Raw genomic sequence first — 19676 nt, forward strand, 5'->3', positions numbered from 1 at the left:
TAAATAAGCAATGGCGTGATTTGGTGAACGCTTCAAAGCGTGTGGAGAGAGAAACAATATTAATCAGAATAGTGTATGAATACAAGCAGGGCCATAGAGCACATATTGTTGTCAAGAAATTATTTTACTTGATTTCTCCTTCAAATGTTGTGCCCGTCACTGTGCTCTCACTCTACTTGAATCCGAAGTTCTCAAAATGTAAACGGACAACTTAGATTGCTCAGGAGACAACCGCCCCTACATTAACAGCATTAGTTAATTCCAACATCCATTCTTTTGTCCCTGCAATAGTTAATACACCAGTTTGTAAAAGCTATATCACACGCTCCAGTTAATGTGATGTATTTACTTTCATTTCCAATCAGAGCATTTTGTCGAGTGGTTGAATGTTATGCATTGATTCATTCATTCATTCATCTTCATCTTCCGTACCGCTTGATCCTCACTAGGGTCGCGGGGGGTGCTGGAGCCCATCCCAGCCGTCTCGGGGCAGTAGGCGGGGGACACCCTGAATCGGTTGATTCATTCAATCTAAATTAAATCTGGGTTTCAGACTTGTTCTAATTCCTGATCAAAGTGATGTTGGCTAGTCTGAAACAAAATTGGGGGTGGTTGCTGTCAAATTTGTGAAGCGCTTGTGAAACATTACTGCAAAGCATATCTAAGGTTAGTATGCATGTTGTATGGCTGCTGCATTTCTTCTTTTTATTGTACAAGAATGCCCCCGAAATATGAAATCAATGTTGCTGTATTCTTGCTGCGTGTTTAATTTTAACCATTTCATGAAAGTCTTCTTTTTGTTTTAATCGTGATGTATTTTCACAGCAAGACACTACACACTGTCTGTGCAAGGAACCCTTATTGACAATACACCCCTCACACCTTAAAGTACACAGACAATATTTTACAAAAAGAACAGTAACATTTTATTGAACACTTTGTGGAAGACATGTAAATATTACAGATAGGTCTACTAGTGTTGAAAAAGGATGAAATAAATACAAACGAAACATTAAATCCCATAGGGATATATAAAAAACATTTTTTTCTTTAAAAGTATCCATTTAGCAAAAAAACATCTTCAGTACTAAGCATAAATACAAACATGAATCTAAATTCTATGCCCTAGGGATTACCTGGTTATTAGGACTAACATACATCATTAAAATCATCCAAGACATTTAATTTCATGGTGTATAAAATAGGCAATTTTGTCATGAACCGTGACCATTACTGTTAACAGTTGGAAATTTGATGCATTGTCAAACCATTCTGCAGCATACTTCTCAAATCCTGAGTGAGACGGAGTTGGAAATAAAACATGGGGGGCTATGATCCGCTGTAAAGCCACTTTTTTATCATGACCAAGGGCTTCATGTCTTGCAGCTGCTTCAGCAAAAGATCAGCACCGTTTGAAAACGTTTTATCCATGACTATCTTCACATTGCTCACCGATTTGAGATTATGTGGATTTCTAAAGTCTACGAGTTTCTCACAACCTCCAAAGTGATCACTGGTTTTAGTTCTCAAAGCAGTCCTTTGTTTATGGGTTTGTCGTCTTTTGGACGGCAGCTCGGCAGTAGGCTTATCGCTCAGTTTGCGTTTGGTGGTGTGGGTCGACTCGGCGGTTTCTAAGAACTTAAGGAAAGAGTCCTCCAGCCCCAAAGGTTTGAAAGACCCTGCCATGGCGTTAACGTCCTCTTGCTGCTCTTGGGCTACGGGGGTACCAGGATTTGAGTTCTCTCTTGAGCCGCTAACAGTCGTGCGAGTGCGAAGGGTTTGTATCCTTTCGGGACAAGCTGGTGTTGGATTGACAGGTTTTCGGGGACGCCCTCTTTTAATGCCGCCTTCCGTCCCAGTTGAGGCTTGTGACTCGAGGCTTTCGTCATTAGAAAGCTTGCCGTCATCTTGGCTTATTCTTTCCACCGACTCCTCTGCGTTTTGTTCGGTGTATTTGTCGCCTTCTTCTGGCTCGGTCTCCTCAGAGGATTCGCACGATGCGCCATCTGATTTGTCGGCGTCTTTGAATCGGTACTTTTTGCAGAAAATGAACTGGCTCCTCTGGTCTTCGATGTATCTCTCTGTGAGGCCATGAGTCACGTAATGCTTAAAAATACTTCTTTCTGCTTCCTCAATTGTGTCGCAGCCTATTAGCATGCATGGGTACTGCAACGGCCACTTCTTCGTGCACATGGCTGTGGCTTCATCGTGGGTTTTAAGTGTAGGCTTCCCAAAATTGGTCCAATGTTCAATGGTCTTACCTTCTTTTTTCTTGACATTTTTCTTCTTCAATTTGAATTTGTTTTCCACATTTTCCTTTCCATTGTTCATCCCCGTGAACAGCCCTATAGATCTATTCCTTCTTCCGTCAGTTGATTTTGGCTCATAAACATAGTCGTGCTTTTTGATCAGGTGGCGAAGAAGATTCGACTTGGTGGAGTAAAAGCGCTCGCAGCCCTCGTACTCGCATTTAAAAGTGGTATCAACTGAGCCGCTCTCCGAGACGGCAATTTCTTTGTGGAAATTCTTTATGTGCTCGATGTACTTGTCCACCGAGTTAAAGGGCAGGGCGCACTCGGGCCGATCGCAGGTGAAAGTCCCGATGACCATGCTCGCCATCATTGAAGTGGCTTTGTCGCATGTGAATTTGTGAAGCAAAAGGTAATGTTGCACTAGCCTTGTGACTCCCATGAACACACGGGAGCAGTTTTTCACTTGACACCTGACTTCGTGTCCTTTGCCCACGATCTCATAGCTCTCTTGACCGTTTGGTACGCTCATCATCTCGGGGCTGCTCTCTGCTTTGCTTGGGGGCAGGGATGCCTGATGCATGGCCCGGTAATGGAGGATCAAATTGTGCTGGATGGTAAATGCAGCAGTGCAACCTTCATGAACACAGCGGTACGGTCTATACGGACTGAAGGCGTTGTCGGCGTCACACATTTTGAGCCCCATTCTTTTGTGAAGCTTTTTGTGGGCTTCATCGAGGTTGGGAGTGTTTTTGGAGCTGCTTGCTTTTTCTGGGGAAGATGAAGCAGAACCAGGAGGAAGGCTGAACTTCGGCTCCCTTATTTTGCTGACTGTGTGATGCTCTTTTGCTTTCGTGAGACCACATTTCTCTGTTAAACCAAATTTGTGTTGGCCATCTGGACATGTAGCCGCCAGCGTCAGCTGCTCTTGGGACTTTTCAGGATCAGCCTGTATGTCTTCAACCAATGGCCTGTTATCTAAATAGGTTTGCACCGGTGGCAAACAGGTGACAGTTGATGTTGCATGTGGGAAGCCGCCGTCGACGAGCTTTCCTGGTGAAGCAAGGTGAGGGGCTTCTGAATTGGTTGCACTGTCAGGTTGAGGTACAATTTCAATATCAAGGGGCTCCTGTTTGATATAGGGAAAGCCAGTGGTGGACTTTGCAACGCCACTTGTGTCGGCGTCAGCCTCACTCGTGTGCGAAACGTTCAATCGGACTACTTGCTGTCTATTTCGAGCACTTATCTTATACTTCAGTGCTTCTGCCTTTGACAATCGGTGGACCTTCTCATAGTGGATTCTCAAGCCTGTCGTTCTTGTAAAGGTTTTGGCGCAAATCTGGCAAGTGTACGGAGACAATTTGGACGGACATCGTTTCAGTTCTTCAATCATCTCATTAGAGTAATCGTGCATTTTATTCAAATGTCTGAATAATGCCTCCTTTGTCATGAATGAGTACTCGCAATCTTCTCTGACACATTTAAAAGGTTTCGCTGATTTTGCTAAAACCTTGTCATCTTTCTTGGTTGGTGTGGGTTTGCTTTTTTTAAGTTCAGAGGTAGTATCACAATGGGTGACACTTTGTTCTAAGGACAAATTACCCCGCATCTTCTCTTGGGCAGCTTCAATCAAATCCAACCTTTGAAAGGCATTGGAGATTTCCATCAGGTGATCTTCTTGATGAGGTGGAGCGGTGACAGTGTAAGATAGCCCCGCTGCCTTCTCTTGCTGACTTTCAAGGGCGGCGGCAGAAAAGTCGGTTATATTTGTATTTTGGGGTTCTTGTTTCAGCGCCGCGGAAGAGTTCAGAGGTGTAAAGCTACATGATTCCTGCGGGAAATCACCATTGGACAAGTTAAAAATGGCTCCATTAGTTTCCGGGACGTGTGGGTCATTGAGAAAATCAAGAAAGGATGTCGGCAGATCAGCAGTCAGGTCAATTTCATCTAAGGGCCTGCACTGTGAGCGTTTCGACAGATGACCTCCGAGGGACTTTGTGCTTGTGAACTCTCTGAAGCACCTCCGACAAATCACTTTGCCATCCTTAATAATGGCTGGCCATTTGGTTCGCTTGCTGAGCTTGCCACGCTTTCCTTTTGGGCTGTCAGTCTCATCTTTTTCATCAGTAGCTTCACTTTCTGCATTAGTACAGTCTCCTTCAAAGTGAAAGACGGTCTGGGCGACATTGTGTGGACTAAGCATGCCGTCCACAGCATTGTCCATTTGTCCATATCCAGGGGCTGCTATGTTTTCTGTTTTGATTAATTTCCCCGCAGCTTTTGATGTTTCTTGGGTCTCTGGGCTCAGACATTTCATAGGAATATCAACCGGTGAACTCTGAGTCACCGAGTTATCGCTCTGAGCATACGGAGTGTGGTAGCTTCCTTCAGGTAGACTGTGAATGGTCGACATGCTGTCCCCATTATCCGACTGTCCCGCCATGTTTCCACTGGTTTTCTTTTCCTCCACTGAAACTCCCCTGCCATCGGGAGGCAAGAGTCCAAACTGATTCACGCCATTGTGCATTTGCCCTCCGTTGTCAAGCATCAATGAACTGGATAAATATTGGGACATCAAACTTGAATCCGATGCAACATGAGACCCAGCGGCTCCATGTAAAGCTGTCATCGAGTGCTCTCTTTCTGCTGGGACGGAAGCTGTGGTTGGATACGGATCGGGCTGCCACTGAAGATAGCTGCGAGAGGGGCACTCGTTCACATTGAAGGCATCTGGGTAGCAGCTGTTCAGTTGAGGTGAAGACCACGACTGGGACCCATCGGGCTGACTGATTTCCCCTGTATTGTTGGTGTTCCCCCAGGATGGGTACAGTGTGGGGTTCACCATCGGAGTGATGGGCACAGGGTCCATTGAGCTGGGATAACACTGAGCAGGTGAGGTGGAACATCCCGCTGGGTAATCGATTTGCTCCATCCCGGGTTTGTTGCATAGGGGTCCGGACTGATTTGGTGGCTGATTTGGCGGGTTGTTGTTACCGTTGGGTAACTGCCTGCGCACAGCTACTCCAGCTGGTGCCTTTTTTGCTGTAATTCTGGCCACTTTGTTGTATTTCTTGGCCAACTTCCAGTCCTCAAAGATTTCAGGATGTTGTTTCTTCACGTGTCTCGACAAACTTTTGTTTGTACTGTAAGCCCTTGTGCACTCGTTTTGCGGGCAGCTATGCAAGTTTTCCTCGTTACTGGATGCAGCAGGCATTCCTGGGGGATATCCCTGCAGTGAAGAAGGGATTTCTGTCTTGATTTGGTTCGAAGAAATCATTTGTGCTATCGCTTTCTGAAAATTATCAGCTTGTGTGTTATTTTGCCCTGCTGCGGGTTGACTTGTCATGACATTGGTTGCACTGGGGACAGGGTGCGGGAGAGTCTTCACTTGCTCTGCCATTGCCTGGTGTGCATGCTGAGCCTCCAGCGCTGCTTTCAAGGCAGCTGGCGCTGGGCTCGGGTTTGTTAGTGGAGTGTAGCATTTGTCTGGATCTTTCAGTTCAATATGTGCCACAGAATTCAACATGTTTTCGATTGAATGTTTCACTCTCACGGGAATGAGCTCTTTCGCAACCTCTGGGGAACTACATGGTGACGAGTTTGCCTTTGATGCTTCATTCACAAAAGCATCTGAATTACTCGTGTCGAGGCAAACGGCCGCAGGCTGCATGTCGACTTGACATGGCATATTCTCCTGTGGCGGGTCAACTTTGGGGAAGACTGGAGCGCTCTCATCAATGACGACAACATTGTTGACTGCATTGTTGGTATTGTGGATCTGTTGGTGAGATAAGAACTGCCCCTGCGAGTAGAATGTTTTACCGCAGTCATCTGTCGAGCAGGTGTAGGTAAGGTAATGCTGCGCTTCGTGATCATACAAAAGGTAGGCCTCGCTGAAAATCTGCCCGCAGTTTGGAAACATACACTGGGCCTTAAACTCTGAGTGTGTTTTCCGATGCATGAGAAGTTCCGAATTGGAATTAAAGTTGGCCTTGCAACCCAGTTGTATGCATATGTATGGTTTGCTGCCACAATGCATCTGCAAATGATCATTGAGATGTTGAACATTAACAAACTGCCGCCTGCAATACTGGCACACCACTTTTTGTTTCTGTATCTCCAAAAACCTCATGGCCTCTTCGTCGTCTTTGTGTGACCTGACATGAGCCATGAGGTTGCGGAAAAACTTGAACGCTTTGGAGCAATTTTTAACAGGACAGAAGCAATCTTGACTTATTTGTGTGACAGATGTCATTTGCTCAACCTTTACTGGTTGGATACCGGTTTGGGAGTCATTACTCACAGGACTATTCATCATTGTAGGAACACATTTCATATTTCTTGATGGACTTTTAGGAGACTGGGGTAGTTTTATCCCCTTCCTTACTGTTTTCATTGCTGCAAGCCGCTCTTTACAGGACTGCTTGACATGTGACGCCACGTGTGGCTCTAAAACCTCTTTACTCTCAAAGCTGTCTGCACAAATTGGACATAGATACACTCCATCTTTAAAATGCTTCTGAGCGTGCCGAACTATTCTGTGACCCAAGAACTCCTTGTCACACAGAACACAATACTGCATGTAGGCTCGCCAGTTTCGAAAGCGAGCTGATACAAATCCTTGCTCCCGAAGTTTCTTTGCTTCTCTGTTTTTTTCTTTTTCGTCTGCGATTTCATTGAGTTCATTTGTAGTGGTTAACAGAAAGTCCTCCAGGTCTTTGTACTCCGGCAGTTTTCCCTGTGTACTTTCCACCTCTTGTTCGTCCGTGTCGTTAAGCGTGTCAATCGATGACACGATAGCTGCTTCCTCGCCCATCAGTGCCAAGCAATTGCATTTCAATGTTTTCCAGTCCCAGAACTCTGGATCAAAAGGCCACTGTGTCTTCAAGGCCAGCAGTAACTCACAGCGTAAGGAATTGGGCACCGGCAGACTCCCGTCCTCCTCTGGCTTTTGATCCGGTTCGTTGTACAGTGACTCAACGGCATAGTAGGAGTCAACAGTTGGTTGGAGGAGGAATTCAGTCAGCTGACATGCACGCTTCACTTCAAGATCAGTCGGCAAGATGCAGGAAATAGTCTTGCAGATCGTAGATTTGCTATCCGTGTGGTCACTTGAGGTCATTTTCAGAGCTTGAATGCACATTTCCACACAAACTGGAAGCCCCACTTCTCCAACCTGGACATGACACAGAAAAAGTGATTTGTAGAAGCTTGCTGAAGTGGACAACAAATACACTTGCGCTACTAGAGTTGTGTTTTTTGTTACCTCATTCTGGATGACTTTGATAAGGAATAGAATGTGACAGACACTTCTGCAGAGGAGAGCCATCTCTTTGCTGTGGCTTAGGAAGGAGTCGGCAGAAGACTCCAAACGCATGAGTAGCTTACTCCAGAACAGCGTCAATTCCCTGCAAAAATGACGAAGAATGAAGTTGGCGAGCGAGACAATCAAATGGAAGGACAGAAATATACTGGTGTCCCCTAAATAATCGCACAGAATGCTGCCAATGTGAGAAGTTCCGAGTTAACATTGAATGAACAATTGGTGATACTAAAAGAATACATCAACATTTGTTAGTGACATGGTGTTTATACAGATTCTTTCAGTTCCTCTGAAAAAAAGTCTCCCTAGACACCTCCAAAGTTACAAGTACTGCAGCAAGCGTTCTGAGAGAATTTTTTTTTTTTCACGACAAAACGTCCACACTTACCAGGCACAATAAACGTCTCCTTGAAGAAGTTGTCGCTTTAGAAAGGCGGAACATAAGCACTGTGCTCCTTTCTCATCTCCCTCAGACTCCAAGTTACAGATCATTTCCAGAGCATCTTTGCAATCTATTGAGGATATCTACAGAGGCCAAAGAAACAGCCATTACAGGTGGAATCAATCAGCAAAGGGCAGTCACAACATGAGCAACTATGCCTGTCAGGCACAGCACTACACCAGGGCTAGGAGTTGCTACAGCACCATCAGAAATCTGTGTAGTCCCGATAAATCCCACCCAGCATTGTATTTTCCATATTCAAGGAATTGCATTCATTTAATGAAGGTCACTTGTTCTTAGGTAAAAGTTGGGTACAATTGTTTGCGATACTGTTCTGCCGGATCCAGTTGCTTCTACTGACTTTCAACAGTTTGTGGCCAATACGTCAAACATGCAGAACGGGGTTTTCCATGAAATCATATAGACCAGTGGTTCTTAATCTTATGAGATGTACCGAACCCAACCAGTTCATATGCACATTCATTGAACCCTTCATTAGTGAAAAATTGTTATTATCATTAATTTTTTCTTTACAAATTCAAGACGTAAAAAACCCATTTAACAATAACATAAAATCATACGACGTAGTATCACGACAGTCACAAATTGACTACTGAGAGAATAAAATTTCCCGCTGCGCTGATTGCACAAGCAATGCAATCATCTGTAGCCAGTGATGGCCAAGCGGCCGCGTCATAACTTGACATCTTGAGTCGGTTGTGTCTTAACCTCCATTGCAGAGGCCCCATCGAACCCCTGAGACCGATTCACCGAACCCCTAGGGTTCCATCGAACCCACTGTTATAGACAGTCAAAAGTGTCTTGTTGACAGTGAAAATTGCAGACTAATTCATACACAAGATGGAAGATGAGATGCTTCTTACCTCTTCCATGAGCTGCTCCTGACTTTTGGTCATGCAAATACAGAGCAAATAGGTTTGTTTGAAGTTCCATTTTCCTTCATATCCTGGGTACTCCGAGCACATCTTTGCTAGGGCGGCGGCTTTATCAACACTGTCCACTTTGATAAGGTGCTTTATGCGCATGCTGAGAAGAGTGGGGCCTTCCAACTCAAGATACTCGTGAACTAAAGAATAGGAAAGAAAGAGGAAAGGTGAGATAGTGCATACGGAACACATGAAAATAATGTGCAATAAACTGTGTGTGAGAGCCAGAACCTTGCTCAGTTTGAGGGATGGTGTTGGACAAGATGCTACTGAGTGTGGTGTTGGACCAGATGCCATCTTGCTGTGCCAGAGCAAAAAGTGGACGAAGCTGTGCACTCCCACTTTCTTGCAAAAGGCTGTGTGCCAACTGTAACAGAAGACAAATGAATATTTAGTCATTGACTAATTTACTTTTGCCTGTCCACACATATTAGCAAAATTAATAGATCAATCCATATATATTGTCTAGGTCCAGCTCAACTCAATGTTTTGCCATTACTTCAGACAGGCCTATCGCCGTAAAGATAAGCATCCACGATGCCCACTAACAGCTAAGGGGGATACTGACCTTCATGGAGGACCTAAACTCCTCCCATAAGGCACCAGGGATGTGCTGGGGCAGTAAGAGAACCAGCTCCGCACAGCTCCTGCGAACCCAAACAGTCGGCATTTCTTATGGCCACATTTAGTTCCAATCACAGATGATTGTTGCAAGGACACCTATTCATCATTTATGATGAACAGAAAATATGGACTTGTAAAATGAATCTCCGTGTGTGTATGAACAATTCAAAACACTGTTCTATAATGTTGCCCTGCGATTGGCTGACAACCGATTCAGGGTGTCCCCCACCTACTGCCCGAAGACAGCTGGGATAGGTTCCAGCACCCCCCGCGACCCTCGTGAGGATCAAGCGGTTCGGAAAATGAATGAATGAATGAATGTTCTCTTATGACTATGTCAAGTATCAGGTACAGTACAACTTTATTGTCATACATATCAATGGTGAAAACGGTTGCATGCTATTTTTGTCCGTGTGGTGTGTAGTTTGATTATAGATAATTAACGGAAGCTTCAATGGGTATGACTAATGAGCACCAGTACAACTGCTGTACCAAAAAAGGTTCAACATATAAAGCAGAAGCGACGAACACTACAATCTTTTGGTTTTTATTTAGCTACAAAAGAGACAGATTCTGAAAGGAAACTCAAAGTTTTCCAGCAATTGACTGAATTCTTTGACAGTGTGTTAAGACTGAATAAAGACCGTTTCCAGGGCTCATACATACAATGTTAACTTTTCAAGTAGGAGTGGCACATTTTCACATTCGGAGGAGAGACAGGAGGCGGCATTGGCGAAGCTGAGGATAGCCACCGTGTAAACCTCCAGCAGAGGCAGTGGATCCTCGTCAGTTTTCCAACGCCCGGCATAATCCACCAGGGCCTGACCGGAAAAAACACAAGATAGTCAGTGTTAAGCTCATACAAGTTAGCCATTCACAATGGTAAAGAATGCGCTAATATTGATTTCAATTGTTACTCCTAATTTACAGTGCTCTAAGATGACGAATCACTATTAATCATATAGGTGCCACTTGTTCCTTAACACAACCTTCTCTTTTCCTATCACACTTTTGAATGGACCACACTATGATCACTTGCACTGAAATACAAGATCTATATTAAATTATCTGCATTTACAAAAACAACCCAAATGGTGAGATAAATTGTGGTTCTGTAAAATACTACACACATGCGGTCTTTTTGCGCCATAACAGTTGTTCAACAAATCAACCATGTTTTTCCTAGAATGTCAAAGAAAATTACAATGGAATCATTCAAGACAATAGAAAACTTAAAACCCTACGATGCTTATATGAGATTTTCCCTTACGTTTATGTTAAAACACTTGGTGTGCGTAAAGAGTCGTGCACCGTATTCACAAACGGGGTAAGTTAAGTATTTTATGTGAGTTTTATAATGAATGCACATTCAACTGTATTCTCATGTATGCAATAACCGAAATCTGGCCTTAGAATAAACACACAAAAAAACTATATTTTAGAATAACAAGTAAAAATGCATGGTCAGAGACAACCACAATATATCCCATTTGGCAACTACCGATTGTGACTCTATGTTGACTATTTGTTGTTCATCAAACAACCAAATTTTTGGCTCTTTTTAGCCAAATAGGATGATTTCAGATAATAGAACAAAAATAATTCTCTTTTTGCAAATCTTTTAGATTTAATTCACATTTGTTGGTATAAAACAGTTATAGATGAAAAACCATTTGCGCTCACAATCACATCTAGGGACAATTTAGAGTGTTCAATCGATCTGCCGTGGATGTTTTTGGAATATGGGAGGAAACCGGAGTACCTAGACAAAACCCAAGCAGTCCCGGGGATAACATGCAAATTCCATGCGGGCAAACCGCAGCCCGGAATCAAACCCATGACTTTCGCACTGTGAGGCAGATGTGCTAACCAGTCTTCACCACGCTGTCCAATTAGAAATTATAATGAACCCATCCGTCTATCTACCCATTTCCTTCAGGAGGGTCGCGGGCGTGTTGGAGTCTATCTATTTTCATGCAGTAGGCAGGACACATACAGACGAACAACCACTCACTCTCACAATCACACATAGAGACAATTTAGAGTGTTTCACTGACATGCCATGCATGTTTTGGGAATGTGGGAGGAAACTGGAGTACCCGGAGAAAACCCACGCAGGCATGGGGAGAAAATGCAAACTCTACACAGGAAGGCCAGAGCCAGAATTGAACCCTGCACCTCTGCTAACCAGTCGACCACCGTGCCGCCTAGTTATGACCCGTGTTCATTAATTTTATTGTAGTTTGCGATTACTACTCCTATATGTAATCATCAAAATAAATACTGAAGAGTAGTTTGAAATGACTCTTCAATAAATTTTATTTGAATAAAATAAATATTCAGCCAGTTACACTTTAATATTCTAATGAGAGCCAATATCGAAATTATGAACATAAACACCAAAAATAGCCTTTAGCAAAACAATAATGCTACCTTTTATTTGACCCTTTCAGTGTCGTGTCAACAGTATACAGTAAATATTTCCATCCCCGGAATTCTACGAAAAGGAATATCCTTCACCCGGAATAACATTTTGACTACGATATTACGTGGTACCGGAAGTTGCGTAAGCTGAAATTCCACTACCCGTAACCCGGATGGGGGTGTAATGCCGCGGGAGCGTAAATACACGCAACACCCACCCGATGCGACGGAAAAGACTGACACTGAAACAAGTTTTCACTTCGCGTTTTTCGATCATCAGATTCTAAACGACGACGTGTAAGTCGTCGTTTAGAAGTTTTTATTGCCATGCGTTTTACTGTAATTGTGAATGATTTTAACTTTATTCACTTACGTCCTGGAGAACGCGACACTATCTTAAAAGCAGCACCCACTCGACATGACCGAAGAAACGTGTTTGCTTTGCCGTTTTCATTCATCAGATTCGAAACGAAGACGTGTAAGCGACTTTTTATTGGTGTGCGTTTTACTGTAATTGTGAAAGATTTTAACTTTATTCACTTATGTCATGTAGATCATCGCATCGAAACGTAGAAGAACTGTAACAACTGGAGCGGAACGAGTTAAATGCATCCATTTGAGCAGGCTGGACACAAAGTTAAAAAGATCCAGCAGACACTTGGAGTCGGAAAGACGCAAATTTACGAAACTTTAAAAAACAAGGCATCGATTCAACTCCTGATGACAAGCCACCATCCAGCAAGGAAGCAATACAAATGGCAACAAAAATCCTTCAGTATGCACAAGAATTACCAGACATCAGTGATCAACGGGACAGTTACTTGCAACTAGCAAAAAAAACTGTATGACACGCAGGCAAACATCGTCATAAACCAAAGAATGCATCTAACAAAACAATCCAAAATACATTTTTTTTCCCAAGACAGAAAAAAATAAACATTAAAATACTGTATGTATTTTACTGTTGTGATTTTTTTGGGATACACCTGTATTGCAGTTTTTGTTATATAAACAGTTTTTGGACAGTATATTTTTGTATGTTATTGATTGTGTTGTTACACATGCATTTTGTCAACATACTTGCAGGTTTATAAAGGACATGTACCATGCTCATTTCCCAAATGAGGAATTTCTGTTATCAGGACAAATTGGACAGCGCAAACACAAGTCCGTACTAGAGAATATTTACTGTATTTATCATTGTGGTTACAGTTTGCTACTAATGTTTAGTATAATATTTATGTAGTTTTTGTATTGGTTCAAGAGTTTAACGTTCAACTCCACATAAATGTAAAAAAACACGAAGATAATAACGTAATTACAAATAGACTTGAACATACAGAAATCATAGATTGAATGTGCTTTATAACACATTTCTGAAACCAATGTTACAAAAAGACGTGCATCATCAACGTTACAACTCATTTTATGATCACCAATGTCCACTCAAAAGTACCACGAGGCCTGAAAGAGCCATACACTTAATTTTGACGCTGAACGACTCTTTTATTCTCTTATTACTATTCGGTGTTTGGAAACACAACAGGCCGAGCTGCACTCTCCCTTTCACACAAAGAACTTTGTTGTAAGTTGCAGGAAATCCTCAATGGGAAGCCCATTTTTGTTAGCTACCTTGTAAATATTAGAGCTAAATAGAATGGCGGGGTTATCGAGCACACGAACAGACGATATTTTCGTGGTCGTGGCAAATAAATAAAAGAATAGCGGGAGAGTAATGGAGTCAACTGACCACAGCCGCACATTCGCTACAAAAAAATATCCCCCAGCTGCAGTCACATCTCTTGCTAACGTGGCTACTTTAAATGAGCCTTTCATCAGATGTGATTAGCTGGTTAAAAATGAGTGCACGGGGCCTAAGCTAACACCTTGGTAACAGATAATTGATTTTTCCCTACCTCACAAAAGTAGCCCACTTCCCCCCGGCGATCAAAATCCTCACGCAGACAGCACGCGAGGGGCTGTGTTTATGACGGCTCGATAACACATCTGTTACAAATGTAATCAATTCATTCTGTGCTCTTTTTTATTTTTTGCCAACAACATTCGCTAACCTAGCTATCATTTTTTTTCCACAGCTTGATCACTGCACAGGACAGTGGGACCCTGCATACCAGCTAGCAGCATTGATCTCCTGCTAGCAGTCTGGCCTGGGAAAATGCGAGCAACACAAGCATAGTCCGCGCACATGAGCCCGACTTGCCGGCCCCCAAATTATTGGGTCTTTATGCAGAATTATCAAAAAGAGTAAAACATAACCGGAGGACGGGCGAAAAAGCACGCAGGCCCCCCACTCCTGTTGCCCATCTCGGGGCTAGCAGCAAGCTAACAGTGCGGCTAGCGCCTTTAGCTACATTGTTGTAAGCCAATGTAGACGGACATCCTCGGCCAGGAAGCCAGAGAAGGGGACGCAGAGCGAACAGAGCTAGCCGGGGAGGAGCGGGCGAACCTGGCAAAACTCCTGGCAGAAAATCAGCGAGGCTTCCAGCGGCGACTTCGTGCTCTCCCTCAGTGCCGCGGTCAAGCCGTGGAAGCGGCCGCGGAGATCGTCGTTCGCTTTCGGTGTGTCATATTCCCTCTCCGTCTCCCCCTCCGCCATCTTCACAACAATCACGACCGCGTACGCACGCACAGATGTTACGCTGCCAGAAAGGCACACGCACGTGCACGTAGGGTGGGGGAGGAAGGAGTGGGGATTGGAGGGGGGAAGGGGCCGGTGGTGGGTGGGTCTGAGTTGGTATCAATTTGTGGGGGTGGAGCGGGGGGTATCCAAAATATGCGCGTCTCACATATACACAGACTGTAGAATGTAAACAAAGCGTCCACGACCGAAAGAGCAGAGGTGGCGGACCTCTTTCATTCACCACTCCCTCCTCCATTTAGGGGCGAAAAAACATGATGCAATGATTGTAGAAATGTTTATTACGTATTAGGTGTGTCGAACTTCAAGAAAGCTGACTGACTATCTGTTGCATCATCAAAATAACAAATTTACTATCTTTTTTCTTTGAAAAAAAAATCTGCAACATTTCTGCCCATTTTCTGACATGCTACAGAGCAATCCAGTAGCTGTTCATATTCGGTTTCTGCTCAAATAATTTTTCATGAATTAATGAATGGTACAAACATTGGACTGGTTCCCTGTTAGTTGCCGGGCACATACTGTACAAACAACCGCTCACACTAACATTTACATTTAAAAAACATGCATGTTTGGTTCACCCAAGGCGCTTAATCACTGTTGCCAGATCTGGCCCGCAACATCATTTTATGTGGCCCGCAAAGGCAAACCATGTGTGTCAACTTCATTTTTCTTTCAAATTGTGTTTACTTTTAACAACACTGAGATATGAGATATTGCAAGATTTTTTATTACATTGAAAAATAGTTGAATGATTCACTGTCTTCTCATTTCAAAGTCTTTTTTTTCACTATATGTGAAAATATAAGGCAATAATATATTTACATGTTTTATCAAAACATATGATTAAACATAAGCTTGAGTTTGAGCAAATTTGTTATTTCAGAAGTGTGTTTCAAACTGGTAGCCCTTTGCACTAATCACTCGTCAAAAAGTATCTCTCAGCTTCAACAAGATGGCTGACCCCAGAGTCTCGACTGTAGGTATTCTGTGAATGACTGAAAACCATTCCAGGGTGTACCCTGTCTCATTCCCAAAGTCAGCTCACTCGTGACCCTTAATGGAGGCAAACAAATAAATGGATGGATGGATCTTTTTTCCTTTTAGCACCTATTTTGTTTTGCCTTGAATATTGGCTAGAGGAGTTTATTTCAGCATTTGGTGTTTATTATTTTTTTAGTAAAATAAATGGTATTTACATGTAGCTTTCATTCAGCCCGCATAACCATTTTGACATAAAAACTCTCTGTTTTTAATGTTGTTTCATTTATTTATTTACTTTTTTATCTGCCAAACAGAATCGCTACAAATAACATACTAATCACCAAACAATATTTATCAATGTTACATAAAAACCAATGTTACATACATACCACTGAAAACGAATGATTATGAGTTCACATTGTTTCGGTACATGCCACGTCATAGACAAAGGAGCATTACACAAAATATGACTTGGCAGTACTACAGCATGCCTTCCTAAATAGATAAAGCGTGTGCACACCGAAGGCAAGACACACTGTTGCAGAACAAGACTGGCCCACCCATCGCCATCTCCCATCATTCAGATCTTGTGATAGATGCAGGTGTCGCAGTAGCACTCAGTGTGGTTTCTCACCATTAAGTTTTGCACTTTCACCTGTGTACAAATAAACAGAAGTAAATTCCTTTTTTTTTTACATTGTTACTGATGTGGTCACTGATGGTATCTTGATACACTCGCCTGACTTTGTTGCAGGTAGTGTGGGATCAGTTCCCACTCAGTGACGTTAGGAGTATGATCAGTTCTCTGTCTCTATATGTGCCCTGTCATTGCCTGGTGACCAGTTCAGGGTTTACCTTCCCTGTCTCCAAAATCAACTGGTATAGGCTCCAGCTCCCTGCGACCTTAACAGCATTCGTGGCAAAGAAAATGACTGGATGGAATAATGTTGAGATTTCTTATTTGAATAAGAGTTTCAAATCCCAAACCACCATTGTTCAGGAAACCAAAAATACAGCATGATTATTTATCCATTAACATTGCATCGTCAAAGAGACCAAGCCATTTAGGATATTTTATTCTATATTGCCAGTGATTTGTTCCAAATAACATTTGATTTTTTCATTTATTTATTTTTTTTTACCGAATCTGGATGCTGGAGGTATCGGCCAGATGCCAGGGATAATTTGAGTCAATATTCTCAGGTCAGTCAGTGCCCTTGCTCGGTGTTCGTGCCAGGGAAACTGTTGAACTGACTGATGTTCTTCTAAAACCAATTAATAATCCAATTGCAATGTACTTGGACAACTAATGTATGGGTGTTCTTTGTAAAACCTAACAAGTGAATTGAAATTTTAAAATGAGAGAGAGAGAGAGAGAGAGAGAGAGAGTCCATTCATCCATTTTTTTGCCCACTGCTTGTCTGGGTGAGTGATGGTTCAAATGGAGCCTAACCCTGATGACCGTGGATCAGAGACAGGGTGCAACCTGGACTGGTGGCGACTCACTCGCAAGAATTACCAATCATATGGACAATTTAGAGTCTTCAATTCACTTAGCATACATGCTTTGCACACAAGAGTGCCCACAGAAAAAAACGATATCAAGGCCTGAGGTGAGATTCGAAACCGGAACCTCTCAACTGTCATGCAGATGTGCTAATCGTGTGAGATATATTAATCCCTTATGATGTCTTTTCATTTCATACAGAGTAGCGATGAATTATTTTTAGGCTATTACGATCATTACTGCAAATGTAATTATCAATATTTGTTTGGCCAAAAGGTTGGGTACGATTGAATCGGATGATATGAGGATTATAACACGAGTTTCTTTGCACACATATTTCTTTGCACACATATTTCACAATTCACTACTCTTAAAATGTAATCGTTTTTGCAGTGCAAATTCGCAATTTCAGTTTCTTACCAATTCGCTGTTTCTCGCAGTACAGCACGCTGCCTCTGAAGTGATATTCTTTGGATTCATCATGAGCTTCTTGATCCAGTGAGGTGTCGGGTAAGCCATCGAGAAGCAGCAGCCCTTACACTGATAGACCGGCTTGTCCCGTGAGAAAAAGTCGTTTTTTTTCAGCGCGCACTCATTACATCCTACTGTATAGAAAAGGAATCAGAGTTGGAAAGTTTGTGGTTTACATTTTTGCAATAAATCCAAACACAATCTTTGTCAGTTTTTGTTTGTTTTTTTTTTTTTAATTTGAAAGAAGGAAGTTACAACTCACTGTGTGACAAGTCCAAGTCGGGATATGAATCGACCATGCAGAAAAGAGACGTCACTAAGAAAAGAAGTGGTCCAACAAATTTCACAGCTCCCATTATGGTTGCAGTGGCTGCCTAATTGCACAAAATGTGTTTAAAACAATTCAACATTTCCATACAATTTTGACTTTCTGTCCTGTTTAGGATTACAAGTGAGTGTAATCTATCCCATATACTGTACATTTACACACTATCATTGAATTACCTTTCTCAGTGTTGAAGTTTTCTCTTTTGAATAGGTCTGCTGAGGTTGACTTTCCGGTAAAGACCTGTCCTTCTCAAGCTGTTTTATACCTATGTGCTTGTTTTCCATCGCTTCCTGGATTAAGTGAAACCTGACAACCTTATCTATCATCTCTCTCACCATGCATGATGACCTCTTTAATAATCTCTTGAAAGCATTGAAACGCCAACCTCCTCCTTTCTTCCATGATGGTCATTGGAATACCTTTGTTTCCTAGTTACCATTGACCGTTTTTAATTGTTGTGTCACAACAAGAAGGAGATGAACTGAGTTGTATTATGTGCAATACTCAATTCAATTCAGTAGGATTCAATTCCATTCTACTTTAAAAGCTTCAAAGCAGTTGCAAATGACCAAGAGTCACTGCATGTCAAGCATTCGGCCAGTGGGTTCCATTCCATCCATTATCCGAACCACTTATCCTCACAAGGGTCGTGGGCGCGCTGGAGCCAATAATCCCAGCCGTTTTGGGGCAGCAGACGAGGTACACCCTGAACTGGTTGCCAGCCAATCGCAATGCAAATTTGGACGAACAACCATTCACATTCACTATCACAATTTAGAGTGTTCAATGAACCTACCGTGAACGTTTTTGGAATGTGGGAGGAAACTGGAGTACCCAGAGAAAACCCACGCAGGCACGTGGAGAACATGCAAACTCCACACGAGAAGGCCGGGGTCTGGAATCAAACCCATGAATTTTGCACTGTGAAGCAGACGTGCTAACCAGTCGACCAAGAAAATCCATAGTAGTAAATGCAATACATTTGACACACAATGTAGTATTCTTTAGGTGACGAAGTATTCTTTTCCTTTGCCAGACTTTTGTCATCATTTTGGTAAAAGTTCACCTTGTTGTTGGGTTTTTTTTTACCTGGGAAACTTATATTTTCAAAGTTTTCTGGCAGATTTGGCTTGTTTTTCTGAATTGTGACCAATTGTTTGTAACCTTGTTGTAAATTGTCTGTTTTTAAGTGTCTCAAGTCTACAGTAATATATACGCCTTCAGACAATTATTGACTAGGCCAGACAGTGTACTTTGATGTGTTTGTTTATTGGAACAATACAGTGGTTATTACTTTAACCTTTTTTGGTTTGTTTCATTGTTTTGTTCATCATAACGACTGTGTGGGACGAATAAAGGATATCTCATCTTATCTTATAATATCCAGGACAGTACCTCGAGAATAACGCATCACTAACAACTATCTCTGAAGATGATGTCACATAGAATCAAGATAAAATAATAACTCTAAGATGGTCCTCTCTGACGCATTGCTTTTCATGAAGACAGATCAAATGTAAACAAACTTCATGCAGTTACTGTATTTGTTTATTCTTCCATTACTCACAATTCAATCTTTTAATGTAATGTTCGCTCCAAAAACAACAAAACTATGATGTGTTTATATTAGAACCCTTCGCAAGCAGTAATTTCTTACAGACACGCACACACACTGTATGCTTCACTGTAATTCGACTTGATCTTGGAGCTGATTTTGT

At 42.4% G+C, this 19676-nt stretch overlaps 2 protein-coding genes and 2 long non-coding RNA genes across 6 annotated transcripts in view; 2 read left to right on the forward strand and 2 right to left on the reverse strand.

Moving 5' to 3' along the window:
• Nucleotides 1-13037, forward strand: part of LOC127614931 (uncharacterized) — a 276974-nt gene extending 263937 nt beyond the window's left edge. The window contains exons 1-3 of one of the 3 annotated variants that reach the window (XR_007966750.1): nt 11982-12306; nt 12392-12487; nt 12563-13037. This is a non-coding gene — a long non-coding RNA (uncharacterized LOC127614931). Of the gene's footprint in view, nt 1-11981; nt 12307-12329; nt 12488-12562 lie in introns of those variants that run through there. The other 2 variants (XR_007966751.1, XR_007966749.1) reach the window with 2 other exon arrangements.
• znf292a (zinc finger protein 292a) lies at nt 903-14722 on the reverse strand. Its single transcript, XM_052086355.1, has 8 exons — nt 14477-14722; nt 10252-10406; nt 9530-9608; nt 9193-9328; nt 8899-9101; nt 7961-8097; nt 7516-7657; nt 903-7425 (listed from the first exon to the last, which is right to left on the reverse strand). Exons 1-8 carry the CDS (start codon nt 14624-14626, stop codon nt 1330-1332), a joined length of 7098 nt encoding a protein of 2365 aa, XP_051942315.1. The 5' UTR covers nt 14627-14722; the 3' UTR covers nt 903-1329.
• On the forward strand, nt 13954-14285 carry LOC127614937 (uncharacterized). Its single transcript, XR_007966756.1, has 2 exons — nt 13954-14027; nt 14106-14285. It is a non-coding gene; the product is annotated as an uncharacterized LOC127614937 (long non-coding RNA).
• Nucleotides 14723-15917: 1195 nt separating the features above from the next.
• Nucleotides 15918-18311, reverse strand: LOC127614927 (glycoprotein hormones alpha chain-like). Its single transcript, XM_052086389.1, has 4 exons — nt 18135-18311; nt 17893-18004; nt 17580-17764; nt 15918-16307 (listed from the first exon to the last, which is right to left on the reverse strand). The coding sequence occupies exons 1-4, from the start codon at nt 18294-18296 to the stop codon at nt 16233-16235; spliced, it is 534 nt and encodes a 177-aa protein (XP_051942349.1). The 5' UTR covers nt 18297-18311; the 3' UTR covers nt 15918-16232.
• Nucleotides 18312-19676: the final 1365 nt, after the last annotated feature.

This window comes from Hippocampus zosterae, chromosome 14 (assembly GCF_025434085.1).
Source record: "Hippocampus zosterae strain Florida chromosome 14, ASM2543408v3, whole genome shotgun sequence".
NCBI classification, from domain to species: domain Eukaryota; kingdom Metazoa; phylum Chordata; class Actinopteri; order Syngnathiformes; family Syngnathidae; genus Hippocampus; species Hippocampus zosterae.